We start from the raw sequence: 14,250 nt of genomic DNA, 5'->3' as shown, positions 1-14,250 counted from the left end.
TGAGTTGGTCCACCACTGCCTGGTTGAGTTGGTCCACCACTGCCTGGTTGAGTTGGTCCACCACTGCCTGGTTGAGTTGGTCCACCACTGCCTGGTTGAGTTGGTCCACCACTGCCTGGTTGAGTTGATCCATCACTTCCTGGTTGAGTTGGTCCACCACTGCCTGGTTGGGTTGGTTCATTACCGCCTGGTTGAGTTGGTCCACCACTGCCTGGTTGAGTTGGTCCACCACTGCCTGGTTGAGTTGGTCCACCACTGCCTGGTTGAGTTGGTCCACCACTGCCTGGTTGAGTTGGTCCATCACTTCCTGGTTGAGTTGGTCCACCACTGCCTGGTTGGGTTGGTTCATTACCGCCTGGTTGAGTTGGTCCACCACTGCCTGGTTGAGTTGGTCCACCACTGCCTGGTTGAGTTGGTCCACCACTGCCTGGTTGAGTTGGTCCACCACTGCCTGGTTGAGTTGGTCCACCACTGCCTGGTTGAGTTGGTCCACCACTGCCTGGTTGAGTTGGTCCACCACTGCCTGGTTGAGTTGGTCCACCACTGCCTGGTTGAGTTGGTCCACCACTGCCTGGTTGAGTTGGTCCACCACTGCCTGGTTGAGTTGGTCCACCACTGCCTGGTTGAGTTGGTCCACCACTGCCTGGTTGAGTTGGTCCACCACTGCCTGGTTGAGTTGGTCCACCACTGCCTGGTTGAGTTGATCCATCACTTCCTGGTTGAGTTGGTCCACCACTGCCTGGTTGGGTTGGTTCATTACCGCCTGGTTGAGTTGGTCCACCACTGCCTGGTTGAGTTGGTCCACCACTGCCTGGTTGAGTTGGTCCACCACTGCCTGGTTGAGTTGGTCCATTACCGCCTGGTTGAGTTGGTCCACCAATGCCTGGTTGAGTTGGTCCACCACTGCCTGGTTGAGTTGGTCCGCCACTGACTGGTTGAGTTGGTCCGCCACTGACTGGTTGATTTGGTCCACCACTGCCTGGTTGAGTTGGTTCATTACCGCCTGGTTGAGTTGGTCCACCACTGCCTGGTTGAGTTGGTCCACCACTGCCTGGTTGAGTTGGTCCACCACTGCCTGGTTGAGTTGGTCCACCACTGCCTGGTTGAGTTGGTCCACCACTGCCTGGTTGAGTTGGTCCACCACTGCCTGGTTGAGTTGGTTCATCACTTCCTGGTTGAGTTGGTCCACCACTGCCTGGTTGGGTTGGTTCATTACCGCCTGGTTGAGTTGGTCCACCACTGCCTGGTTGAGTTGGTCCACCACTGCCTGGTTGAGTTGGTCCATCACTTCCTGGTTGAGTTGGTCCATCACTGCCTGGTTGAGTTGGTTCATTACCGCCTGGTTGAATTGGTCCATCACTTCCTGGTTGAGTTGGTCCACCACTGCCTGGTTGAGTTGGTCCACCACTGCCTGGTTGAGTTGGTCCATCACTGCCTGGTTGAGTTGGTCCACCACTGCCTGGTTGAGTTGGTCCATTATCACCTGGTTGAGAATTAATAAAAAAAAACATTGACAATACACTAGAGATGTTTTTCGATTTTTGATGTTTGTCCTCATAAAACTGGACATCGATAATTACGTTTTTATTGTATTTGAATTACAATTGAACTAAAATTGTTTCTTTTTTTCCTATTTGAATGTTTAAAACTAAATAAATTAATGAAACTCAACCAATAACTTGTGCGCTGACGAACAAAAATGAAAGGTGTTTGATTTTTTTTTTACCAAATAATTCTAATAAGTTAAAAAAATCGAATACCTTAATTGTAAGTATATATTTGTTCGATTAATTTTATTACAAGACCGATTTTGAAAAATTAGTTGAGACGATATGATATCGATTTTCACAATTATTCGCACTCAAGGTGCGTTTCAAATTGCCCTCTGAAATCATAAAATCTTCTACGTTTTCTTTGATTTTACCATGCATACTACCTCCTTCGTGAAAATACTTTTTGAACTATAATCGATGTGTATGAGTCATACACCATAGGAGGGGGAGGTGATGTTACGGCAGATAAGGTAGTTGTCACTCCGTTTGTCACGACACATGAAGCATGGAAGTGAGAATGAAACAAAAGATATAAGCACATGCGGCTTTAAATCTTACTAATATTATAAATGCGAATGTTTGGATGGATGCTTGTTTGAAGGTATCTCCAGAACGGCTCAACGGATCTCGATGATATTTGGCATAGATGTAGATCATAGTCTAGGAGAACACATAGGCTACTTATTAGTTTTTTTTTAATTCCGCGCGGACGGAGTCGCGGTCTACAGCTAGTGTTATAATACCTTCTATATCATAGAACTGGGTAGAGGAGAAACTGTTGGAGTTGCTATTTGAATTTTTGGATGCTGACGTCAAGAAACTGCTTGAGGTTCCTATTAAAAAAAGAAAACAAGATAAATAAGTACACTATATCACTAACTAACTAACTAACTAGCAAAAGGCATTATCAGCTCTACTCTTTCCTGGGCGTAATTTATAATCCTTTAAACTCGTTTTTGATTTGGTCACGTTGAAAGGATGAATAAAAGGAGACTAACAAATTAAATTAATGGCGCGAAAGTGAATGGCAGAGACGGACTTATGCCGTCCATTAATAAAATCCTCAAGAAGGGCGATATTGAGAGAGAACTGCACCAAATGAAGTCAGTGGTTAATGTAAGTCTGCCTACCCCTTAGGGTTACATCAGTTTTTATTTATTTATGTTATTGTGGTGCCCCTGTCTGTCCTGCGCCGTGGGCGGTCTCCCTATTCTAACGCCGACTCTGGCAGATAATCGTTTAACTAAGTGTGATTCTGTGATAAAAGTCTGTAGGTTTTTAGATATTTTTCTATGTTTTTAGAATATAGTTTAACAACTCCAGGTTTTCTCAAAGGGGTCGATATCGACCCCAAAGGGACTTAGACTTGAACTTAAAGCATTTCTAATTCTCACTCTGTCTTCTTCTATTGACCTAACTCAGAATGAAAAATAGTAATAATAACAATAATTGATCTTAAAAGTAGATAATTTGACCATGTGGGGGTCTGTGGTAACAGTTCATTTTGGAAAAGGGCTTCACTTGTCCAAAATAGTTTGGGGATCCCAGGTTTAGATGGATAATTGTTGCTTGTTACTAGAAATCTCCAGAACGGCTGCATGGATCTCGCTGAAATTTGACATACATGTAGAAAATAATCTGAAAGAACACTGTAATTATTTTAATTCCCTTCATACGGAGTCTTGGCCAAAAGCTAGTAATCTTAATATATATAAATCTCGTGTCACAATGTTTGTCCTCAATGGACTCCTAAACCACTTAACCGATTATAATAAAATTCGCACACTATGTGCAGTTCGATCCAACTTGAGAGATAGGATAGTTTAAATCTCAAATTATAGTCGCAATTTTAATTTATTGCAAATTATTTGTCTGTTATTATTTGACAGTCACAATTATCTATTAACTCCAAATGATTCTAACAGATGTCGATACCTTTCGACTGGGTTTAGTAAGTAATCAATAGATGGCGCTGCTATGGTAAATCTCCGAACGTGTCATATAAGATTATAAACTGCGCGCGGACGGAGTCGCGGGCGACAGCTAGTATTATATAAAGTTTTGGATTAATTATGTAAGTTGCAACGTAATTCTAGATCAGCAGACTGGATTAGTACGAAATTTAGAACAGGTATGGACTATAGTCTGGAATAATATATAGGCTACATTTTGTCCCGGAAAAATCCCGTGGAATTTCTTTTTTGAACAAAATTCATCAAAATACTATTTCTTAATTTGAAGTCGCGGGCAACAGCTAGTTTTTATGATCTAGCTGTTACTTTATAAACGTCATTTACCTTGGGAGCCCTTTTTCGTGGCAGAAGATTTGACAAACTGAGATGAGGCCGAAGCTGCAGAGTTTGCAGCTGAAATGGAACTGCTGCCAATCTGTCTGTGACCCTTTTTAACTGAAAAAAATGATTACCATAAAAACAAATAACACTTGTTTTTTTTTTATAAGATAAAAGGTGGCAAATGAGCGAGTCCGTATTTGAGGCTGAAAAATTTGCGAGTAACAATTCTGAGTGAGATCGACTTTAAATTAGATTTTTGCAACACTCCTATTGGGCGTAAAAGTAAATAACTGTGGCTTTTTGAAATCGAAATCCACGCTTGTTATCTCTGTTTTACCAAATATAATAACAGAGACGACGATATATTTTATACAAAGATTTTGGTCACAGAACCCAACGGTAGATCATCGTACGAAGAAATGAATTTCGCACTCGCAAGTTTATTTTGTGCACAATAGGAGCGCTGCAAAAATATCATATTTTCGGTAAAAACTTTCGTACTAAATAACGAAGCGACCGCTGCCTAAAGATATTTCACATGATCTCCTATATTTTATGAAAATTTTAAAATGTACCTACGATTTATTGTTAAGCAAATGCTCGAAATAAAGAATAAAAAGATCATAAATCTTTTCAGACTTTTAACGTAACTATACAGTAAATCTTACGCACATATTTCGTATTAGCCTTTTAGTAAAGTGTCAATTTTAATTTCTTTATCTAATATATAAAATTCTCGTGTCACAGTTTTCGTTCCCGTACTCCTCCGAAACGGCTTTACCGATTCTCATGAAATTTTGTGAACATATTCAGTAGGTCTGAGAATCGGCCAACATCTATTTTTCATTTTTTTTTTAACTGCGCGCAGCCGGAGTCACGGAAGACAGCTAGTATTTTAAAATAATTTAAAACTGTGAACAACGCCATTTGTCAGTAAATTAAAGTACTATAATGTTAGTTCTGTTTACCTGGGCTTCCTGGTTGTACGTTAGGTCCAATTACAGGTACACTTTGTATAGGGCCTACTGGCACTATTGGGAGAGGGGCCACATAAGCCGGAGGAGCGTAATACGGCTGGGGAAGCGTTTGAATAGGTCTGCCTCTACGTAATATTGGCGATGGTTGACCTGGAAAGAATGTATAATTCAAAAAATCTCTTCCCCATCCAAATCTCAGAGTTGAAAATATTTTTTTCTTTTGTCGAAATCTTTAGCGATTTTTGGTTTATTGATGCGCGTGTTCTGAAGTTAGAGGACATTATTAGACAGACAGATATTTGATTAGGTACGTCGGCACAAGATTACTCAGTACGGTGTAGTAGATTTCATATGTCGGGTTATTGTACGATCAAGCGCCTGATGTTATAAATTAGTTAATAAAGTTTTACAAGGATTTGCCTTTACCTTGAGTGTAGGCGTTGGCTCCAGTTTGTGCCGTAGCGTAAGGACCTCCCGGATTGTAGCCGCTGCTAGCCTGACCGTACGATGATGCTCCAGATCTTGGCACTTTTAGAAAATAAGACGTTTTTTTCAATGTGTTCTTGGAATAAAGCAATCGATTTACAGATATACATTTATCCGATGTTTTATTGTAACCCGCACTGGGTCAGTGTGGTTGACTATGACCTAGTCAACCCTAACTAAGGGGAATACTCCGAGCCCCTCAGTGGGGATGTAAAGTGAGCTGATGATGATGAACTCCACTACGGCTAAATGGATCTGGGTGAAATTTGGCATAGAGATAATTGTCTGGTCTGTTTTTCTATAGTTAGTTTATGAAATAATCTTGGTTCTATACCTGATCTGATGAGCGGTGACGTGGGGTAGGGCTGTACACGTGGTATGGGCGGGTACTGAGGATAAGGCAAGTAGTCGTATACTTCCTTGATTAAGGGTATTAATGGATATACTGGGGGGGTACCCGTGCCGGCCCATGGCGCTTGTGCTGGACGACCTAGGAACATAATTAACATAATCAGTTATAGTATCCATTTTAACATGACTAAATAATTTTTGGAACGAAGTTCCTTATCGCGCGTTGTGAAAGAGGGCTAGACGGAAAAAATTCTTACGAAAAGTTGTCACGACACTTTTTGCTATAGTAAGTATGTTAACGACGAATGAGCGTTACTTCACCATGGCAACGACGTGACAATATATAACGAAAATTCATAGAAATAAAATGTATTTCTTGTGAAGACTTAAGTTTTTTATTCATAGAATAAACATTGGTTCCTTCGCTAATTAATCGAAAGGAACTTCGTCCCATCCGGGTGTCCCAACACACCTCTCAAGTTTTTTATTAATATTTTTAATTCGTTTACTTTTTTTAAAGCTTCAAACAATTTCAAATAATCTTCGGTTTTGATTTTAAGATAGGATAAGTTAAATAAATCAATAAGTTAAGCATACCGTTCACTGGTGTAGGATATCCGGGATACGACCAAGGCACGTAATCGCCGTACTGACTCTGCATTGCTCTACGGTACGCTTGAGAGTTAGCATTCTGTGCAGATTGCTGTTGTGTTCTTTGGTACTGATTCCCGTTGTTAATAGAACTCTCTGATTCTATGAATAAAATTAACATTATCATTTTAAAAATACTTATTCGAAAACCAGTATGGAGCCCGCGCAATCCAGGGTCTAGCGGCTAGTCGCCGCATAAAGGTTCGTTTAGACGTAAGACGGAATTGTACGAACTTAGCTCAGCAGTGGTTTCAGAGCGAGAAAAACAAATACGAGAGTAAGGTTAATATTTAATAAGCTTAGCGATCTTAAGAAGTTTTAATGATACTTTGCAAGTCTTTTTTATCATGAGCAAACTTAAAAAAGACGTAAAAAGTAAAATTAAACCTAGTTTCAATCGTATAAAGATTAAATTTATAAAACTGCTCTTTTCTTTGTTCCAGTCTGAGTGTAAGGTCTGAGCTTAGACGAAACCCTTTGTTAATACGGCCCTGTGTATGATTGAAACTTACCTAAGTAAGAATTGGAGTTTGCATCCGAGGAATCATCTGCAAAACAATAAATAATTAAGTATTAGATATTAATTACGAGTAGTTAATTAGTTTTTTAAACCATGTTTGCTCATATTGTATTTCTAATAAAGGATGGACAATTTGGTTCAAAAAGGTAACTAAATACAATGAGAAGAAAAATTGCCTTTAGCTAACTATAGACATGGTTGCCAGGTCGCCAAACCTACCAGCCGGACAGATCAGCCAGTTTGGCCTGACATTTGGGTAGAAAGGTCGGACACTCTATATTATTTAGGATTTTGTCTCAGTATTAATAGGTAAACTCTCGTTTGGGAAATGTAAAAAGCCTAGCAAAAGCCGGAAAACCGTTTATTTTGGCCGGACACGCAATCAAAAAGCCTACTACTAGGCCTACTAAAAGGCTTTATCCGGACGCCTGGCAACGCTAACTATAGATGTCAATCAAGTGTAACAGTATCAATTGATATAATATAGATATAAAAAAAAACACTACTTTATATACAAAGTACAAAGTACTCTGTGGACTTTGGTCAACTTTATCAAAAATATAGAATTTTTGTAAAGATCATTTATAATTTTAAAAAAAAATTATCAGAAAAATAGCCTTTTCTACATGTGCACGCATCTTTCGGTGCTCGTTTCTAGTTACGGCACAGTTAATAAGATTTTAACAGATGACAGCGAACTATTGGAGCTGGCGCCACCTACTTACAGTTTTCACTTTTTCAATCCATTGAAAGTGATTTTGGAACGAAGTTCCTTATCGCGCGTTGTGAAAGGGGGCTAGACGAAAAAAATTCTTACGAAAAGTTGTCACGACACTTTTTGCTATAGACGAATGAGCGCTACTTCACCATGGCAACGACGTGACAATATATAACGAAAATTCATAGAAATAAAATGTACTTCTTGTGAAGACTTAAGTTTTTTATTCATAGAATAAACATTGGTTCCTTCACTAATTAATTGAAAGGAACTTCGTTCCATCCGGGTGTCTCTTGACACCTCTTAAGTTTTTTATTTATAGCGTATCATAATAATAAAAAAACTTACAAGATTCAGCATCTTGGAATATGTATCCTTGGTTATCTGTGAAATTAAAATAATTATTAATACATCAATATTTGAAGCTTAAACTTTGTATAACTTTTTAAAGAAATTACCCGCACGTATGTATAAAAATTAAACACAGATAATTCCTTTGTATGCCTATGCGAGTCATTGGCATCCTGTTTTTCATAATCATGGCGAGATAAGTCGTTGCGATTTTCAAAATGGCGGAGAAAATCTAGTCAATTGACATGTAGTCATGTCTAATACTGATTACTGATCAAATAGATGTCTCGCGTCGACGATTCAAGGTGTGTACGGAGCGCGTTCAACGCGATACTCGTGACGCAAGGATACAATATTAATTTCGAATATTTATGTTCCATTGTGTACAAAGGACTTTAGATTTAATTATATTGATATTTTTAACAAAAAAAAAATAGTTTATGTTTGAATTTGGAACAATGAGATGAAAGTAATTTTAGTTATTCTCTCCTTTTATCTAAAAACTGTGGAGTACTGGAAAATTGTACTTAATTTAATGAAAAAAACTCGTATAAATAAACATTTTGCTATTTCTGTTTATCCAAAAACAGTTTGAGCACTGTTTTTTGGATGGTATTTGTTTATTTGTTTCTGCAATGGAAATTGACAGTGATACAAACCTTGAGGTGCTGCCAACACGCTCAGTACCTGAAGAAAAATACCAATAAATATGATTAATTACATAATCATCATCAGCTCACTATACATCCATACTTAGTGTCTCGGAGCCTACCCCAAGTTAGAGATGACTAGGTCATAGTCAACCACAGTCAAGTGCGGGTTGACTTCACACATATCATTGAATTTCTTCTCAGATATGTGCAGCATCACAATGTTTTCTATCACTGTAAGAACATTGGATAAATATACATATTAAAATCGAACAAGACCAGGACCTGCAGATTGCAAGTCAAGTGCTTAACCCCTTAAATATAAGCCACCGACGCTTAAACTTAAAAAATAAAACTGCTTAAACTTCACAAACTTAAAAACACTGGATCGATTTTTTCATTCACAATTTGAATACTATACTATTTATCAGTAATCTATATCTATATATATATAAAAGAAAGTCGTGTTAGTTACACTATTTATAACCCAAGAAGGGCTGAATCGATTTGACTGAAAATTGGTGGGCAGGTAGCTTAGAACCAGGAAACGGACATAGGATAATTTTTACCCCGTTTGCTATTTTTTATTCCGCGCGGACGGAGTCGCGGGTAAAAGCTAGTATTATATAAAAGAAAGTCGTGTTAGTTACACTATTTATAACTCAAGAACGGCTGAATCGATTTGACTGAAAATTGGTGGGCAGGTAGCTTAGAACCAGGAAACGGACATAGGATAATTTTTACCCCGTTTTCTATTTTTTATTCCGCGCGGACGAAGTCGCGGGTAAAAGCTAGTATTGTTATAAAATGTTTCAAAAATAAATATCCACCCACGAGACGACAGACGGATATCTTTTCTAGACGTTTCTTAGAACATTGTTTCAGATTGTCATATGTTGTACATAGATGGCGTTAGCAGCTTCAATATAACTATGTCCTAAACCAGAGACTCCCATACTTTATTCCTCGTAAACCCCGAGACAGACCAACTTTAAAAATTTATGCCTTAAACTAAGATAGTAAGACTTAAATAAGAATATAAAAAAAAACTTACACTGAGCGTGACAACGAGGAAAGCTATGTACTGACTCATATTAAGGCCTATGGACCAAATAGGACCACCTAAGACCAAAAGTCAGACTGACTATGCTTAACCGAACAACTGGTTCACTTTTATATCAAATTGTTAACACCCGAAAATATTATCTTTGTAATAAATTAAGCCAAAATTTCACTTGTGCAAACTTTACTTTTGTTTTTAATTGAATGGGTGGCCATATACATGTTTGTTCAGTATAATATATTACCTTTTTTATTTGTTTTTAAATATATTTATTATTTAAGGAAGTTGGATTATATTTCGGTATTAACTAGTCAGAATTTTATGTTTCCTAGCTTGTTTTATTTAGTTTCACTTATCCCGATGTTTGTCATCAAATCTTACAAATTAAAGATCCACTTCCCGTTTACTGATTGATGTGAAATGTTGTATACATGTGTAAATTGTGTGATAATACAATATTATGATGACATGGTGATGATCTGATGATGGAACTGGAAGGTGGTCATAATAATTTCGCAATGAAATCACACAACCTTATCGAGTTTGGGCTTATTTGAATCGTCTTAACGAATAGATTTTCGTTTTTTTTTAGCTTTTAATTGACAAGAACATGATAAATATTTTTAATTTATATTATTATAGATTAAGGTCGTCCATAAAGGTTAATTAGGTGAAGTTTGCGTACCTTTAACCACCTCCCATCTAATAAAACTAAACTGTTCTATGTACCTTAACCTCAAAACTCATATCAAATATATTTTTTTTACACAAAGAATATTGAAAAATTCTAAATTGTAATGAAATCACTCATTTTTAAAACTATCTATTGATCGCGACTTCGTCACTGTGGTATGAGAAAAATAGTCCTAAAAAAAACCCACAAATCTAGCCTAGATTCCATTAAATATTGTGTCAAATTAGTCCAGCCGTTTCTGAGATTACTCGTAACAGAAGCAGATTTGCGAAGGGACATAGAGAAAAATTAAATTAAATTTTTTTTATTTTGTTTTTTTCATTAGTACTAAATATGAAAATTATATTTTGAAATTACATACGTACATTCCAATTTAATTAAATCTATAGACAATGAATTTTTCTTATTTGTACAACTGTTGTATAACTATTATAACCTCAAATATCTAATGATATATTATGTTTGTAATCATTTACGTATTTTATTGTTTCAATATTTGATACAATTCTTTCCAAAATATAATAAAAATAAATCCCTGAAAAAAAGGAATCCATTTGTAAAGCTATTTTAGTAAAAAAACTTGAGAGGTGTGTTGGGACACCCGGATGGAACGAAGTTCCTTTCAATTAATTAGTGAAGGAACCAATGTTTATTCTATGAATAAAAAACTTAAGTCTTCACAAGAAGTACATTTTATTTCTATGAATTTTCGTTATATATTGTCACGTCGTTGCCATGGTGAAGTAGCGCTCATTCGTCGTTAACATACTTACTATAGCAAAAAGTGTGGTGACAACTTATCGTAAGAATTTTTTCCGTCTAGCCCCCTTTCACAACGCGCGATAAGGAACTTCGTTCCATAAAATATCAAAATTTCTAGAAACTTTGAGTATGTATAAAGCCTGGATCTGGGTCAAATCGGGACCAAATATATGACTTGATAGGTGTATTATTACTTTTTGAACTTTTTGAATATTGCATTGTTACGCGATAGTTAAGAGCGTCGGTGGCTCAGGGGTTAAGCATTTGAATTGCAATCTGCAGGTCCTGGGTTCGAATCCCGCCATATACCAATGTGTTTTTCGATTCTCGATTTACATATGTACATTTATCTGACGTTCTTACTGTGAAGGAAACATCTTGATGCTGCACATACCTGAGAATAAATTTAATGATATGTGTGAAGTCAACCCGCACTTGGCCAGCGTGGATGACTATGGTCTAGTCTATCTAGTCACACCTAACTTAGGGTAAGCCCTCCGATAATGATGACGCGATTTACACATGTATGCAAAATTTCAGCTCGAATCAGTAAGCGGGAATTGGATCAAATATAATTTGCAAGATTTGATGACAAACATCGTGACAGGTGATATTATATAAGACTTGTAAAAAGTAAAAAAAAAACAATTTGAAACAAAATGCATTAAAAGTAACGAAATAATGTCATGAAAACCCTCTAAACCAGTGTTTCCCAACCTTTTTGGATCCATGTCCCATTTTTCAGAATGAACGTGACTATAAATTTTGTTTAGAAAGAAATAAATTTCTCTCGAGGCTTAAACTTACAATGTTAGAGAAATAATTAAATACTACTTTTGGCTGACTAGATCAATTTCATATAAAATTTTTAAACACGTATAAATACTTTAAATGTAACGGATTTTTGTCTCTAAAACATTTTTTTATATGTTCGTTCGTCGTTCGTTTATATGTGAGATACCTTTAAAGAAACAACAAAACAGAGAACAGAATGAAGAACAGAACGGAGAACAGAACGGAGAACAGAACGGAGAACAAAACAGAGAACAGAACAGAGAACAGAATTAGGAACAGAACAAAGAACAGAACTGAGAACAGAACAGAGAACTGAATAAAGAACAGAACAAAGAATAGAATAACGAACAGAACAAAGAACAGAACTGAGAACAGAATAGAGAACAGAATAAAGAAAAGAACAAAGAACAGAACAGAGAACAGAATAAAGAACAGAACAAAGAATAGAACAGAACAAGGACCAGAACAGAACAAAGAACAGAATAAAGAACAGAACAAAGAACAGAACTGAGAACAGAACAGGGAAAAGAATAAAGAACAGAAGAAAGAACAGAATAAAGAACAGAACAAGGAACAGAACAGAGAACAGAATAAAGAACAGAACAAAGAACAGAACAGGGAACAGAATAAAGAAAAGAACAAAGAACAGAACTGAGAACAGAACAGAGAACAGAATAAAGAACAGAACAAAGAACAGAATAAAGAACAAAAGAAAGAACAGAACAAAGAACAGAACAGAACAGAATAAAGAAAAGAACAAAGAACAGAACAAAGAACAGAACAGGGAACAGAATAAAGAAAAGAACAAAGAACAGAACTGAGAACAGAACAGAGAACAGAATAAAGAACAGAATAAAGAACAGAACAAAGAACAGATTTAAGAACAGAATTAAGAACAGAACAAAGAACAGAACAAAGAACAGAACTGAGAACAGAACAGAGAACAGAACTGAGAACAGAACAGAGAACAGAATAAAGAACAGAAGAATGAACAGAATAAAGAACAGAACAAAGAATAGAACAAAGAACAGATTAAAGAACAGAATAAAGAACAGAACAGAGAACAGAATAAAGAAAAGAACAAAGAACAGAAGAAAGAACAGAATAAAGAACAGAACAAAGAACAGAACAGAGAACAGAACAAAGAACAGAACAGAACAGAGAACAGAACTGAGAACAGAACAGAGAACAGAACTGAGAACAGAACAGAGAACAGAATAAAGAACAGAAGAAAGAACAGAATAAAGAACAGAACAAAGAATAGAACAAAGAACAGATTAAAGAACAGAATAAAGAACAGAACAGAGAACAGAATAAAGAAAAGAACAAAGAACAGAAGAAAGAACAGAATAAATAACAGAACAAAGAACAGAACAGAGAACAGAACAAAGAACAGAACAGAACAGAGAACAGAACTGAGAACAGAACAGAGAACAGAACTGAGAACAGAACAGAGAACAGAACTGAGAACAGAACAGAGAACAGAATAAAGAACAGAAGAAAGAACAGAATAAAGAACAGAACAAAGAACAGAACAAAGAACAGAACAAAGAACAGAACAGAGAACAGAACAAAGAACACAATAAAGAACAGAACAAAGAACAGATTAAAGAACAGAATTAAGAACAGAACAAAGAACAGATCAAAGAACAGAACAAAGAACAGAACAGAGAACAGAACAAAGAACACAATAAAGAACAGAACAAAGAACAGATTAAAGAACAGAATTAAGAACAGAACAAAGAACAGATCAAAGAACAGAACAAAGAACAGAACAGAGAACAGAACAGAGAACAGAACAAAGAACACAATAAAGAACAGAACAAAGAACAGATTAAAGAACAGAATAAAGAACAGAAGAAAGAACAGAATAAAGAACAGAACAAAGAACAGAACAAAGAACAGAACAAAGAACAGAACAGAGAACAGAACAAAGAACACAATAAAGAACAGAACAAAGAACAGATTAAAGAACAGAATTAAGAACAGAACAAAGAACAGATCAAAGAACAGAACAAAGAACAGAACAGAGAACAGAACAGAGAACAGAATAAAGAACAGAACAAAGTACGGAGGACAGAACCGGAGCGGGCCAAACCACAATCCTTCCATCCATCCATCCGTCCGTCTGGCCGTACTTCCGTCCGTTCGTCCGTCCTTCCGACAGTCCATTCATCCATCCACCCATCCATATCTTTACTTCGTACTTATATTATAAACGCGAATGTTTGGTTCGAGGGATTGAAGGATGTCTGTTTGAAGGTATCTCCAGAATGGATCAACAGGACTGGATAAAATTTGGCATGGATATAGAACATAGTCTAGACCAGTGTTTCCCAACCTTTTTGCATCCATGTCCCATTTTTTTAGTCTCTATCTTTTTAT

At 36.8% G+C, this 14,250-nt stretch overlaps 1 protein-coding gene across 1 annotated transcript; it reads right to left on the bottom strand.

Moving 5' to 3' along the window:
- Positions 1–4,801: 4,801 nt before the first annotated feature.
- LOC106712571 (annexin A11) lies at positions 4,802–9,644 on the bottom strand. Its single transcript, XM_045685207.1, has 7 exons — positions 9,606–9,644; positions 8,561–8,588; positions 6,825–6,860; positions 6,259–6,414; positions 5,645–5,800; positions 5,251–5,352; positions 4,802–4,974 (listed from the first exon to the last, which is right to left on the bottom strand). Exons 1-7 carry the CDS (start codon positions 9,642–9,644, stop codon positions 4,802–4,804), a joined length of 690 nt encoding a protein of 229 aa, XP_045541163.1.
- Positions 9,645–14,250: the final 4,606 nt, after the last annotated feature.

This window comes from Papilio machaon, chromosome 29 (genome assembly GCF_912999745.1).
Source record: "Papilio machaon chromosome 29, ilPapMach1.1, whole genome shotgun sequence".
Taxonomy (NCBI): Eukaryota; Metazoa; Arthropoda; class Insecta; order Lepidoptera; family Papilionidae; genus Papilio; species Papilio machaon.
Note: the sequence above shows the minus strand (reverse complement) of the source record. Positions and strands in the feature narration are given on the sequence as shown.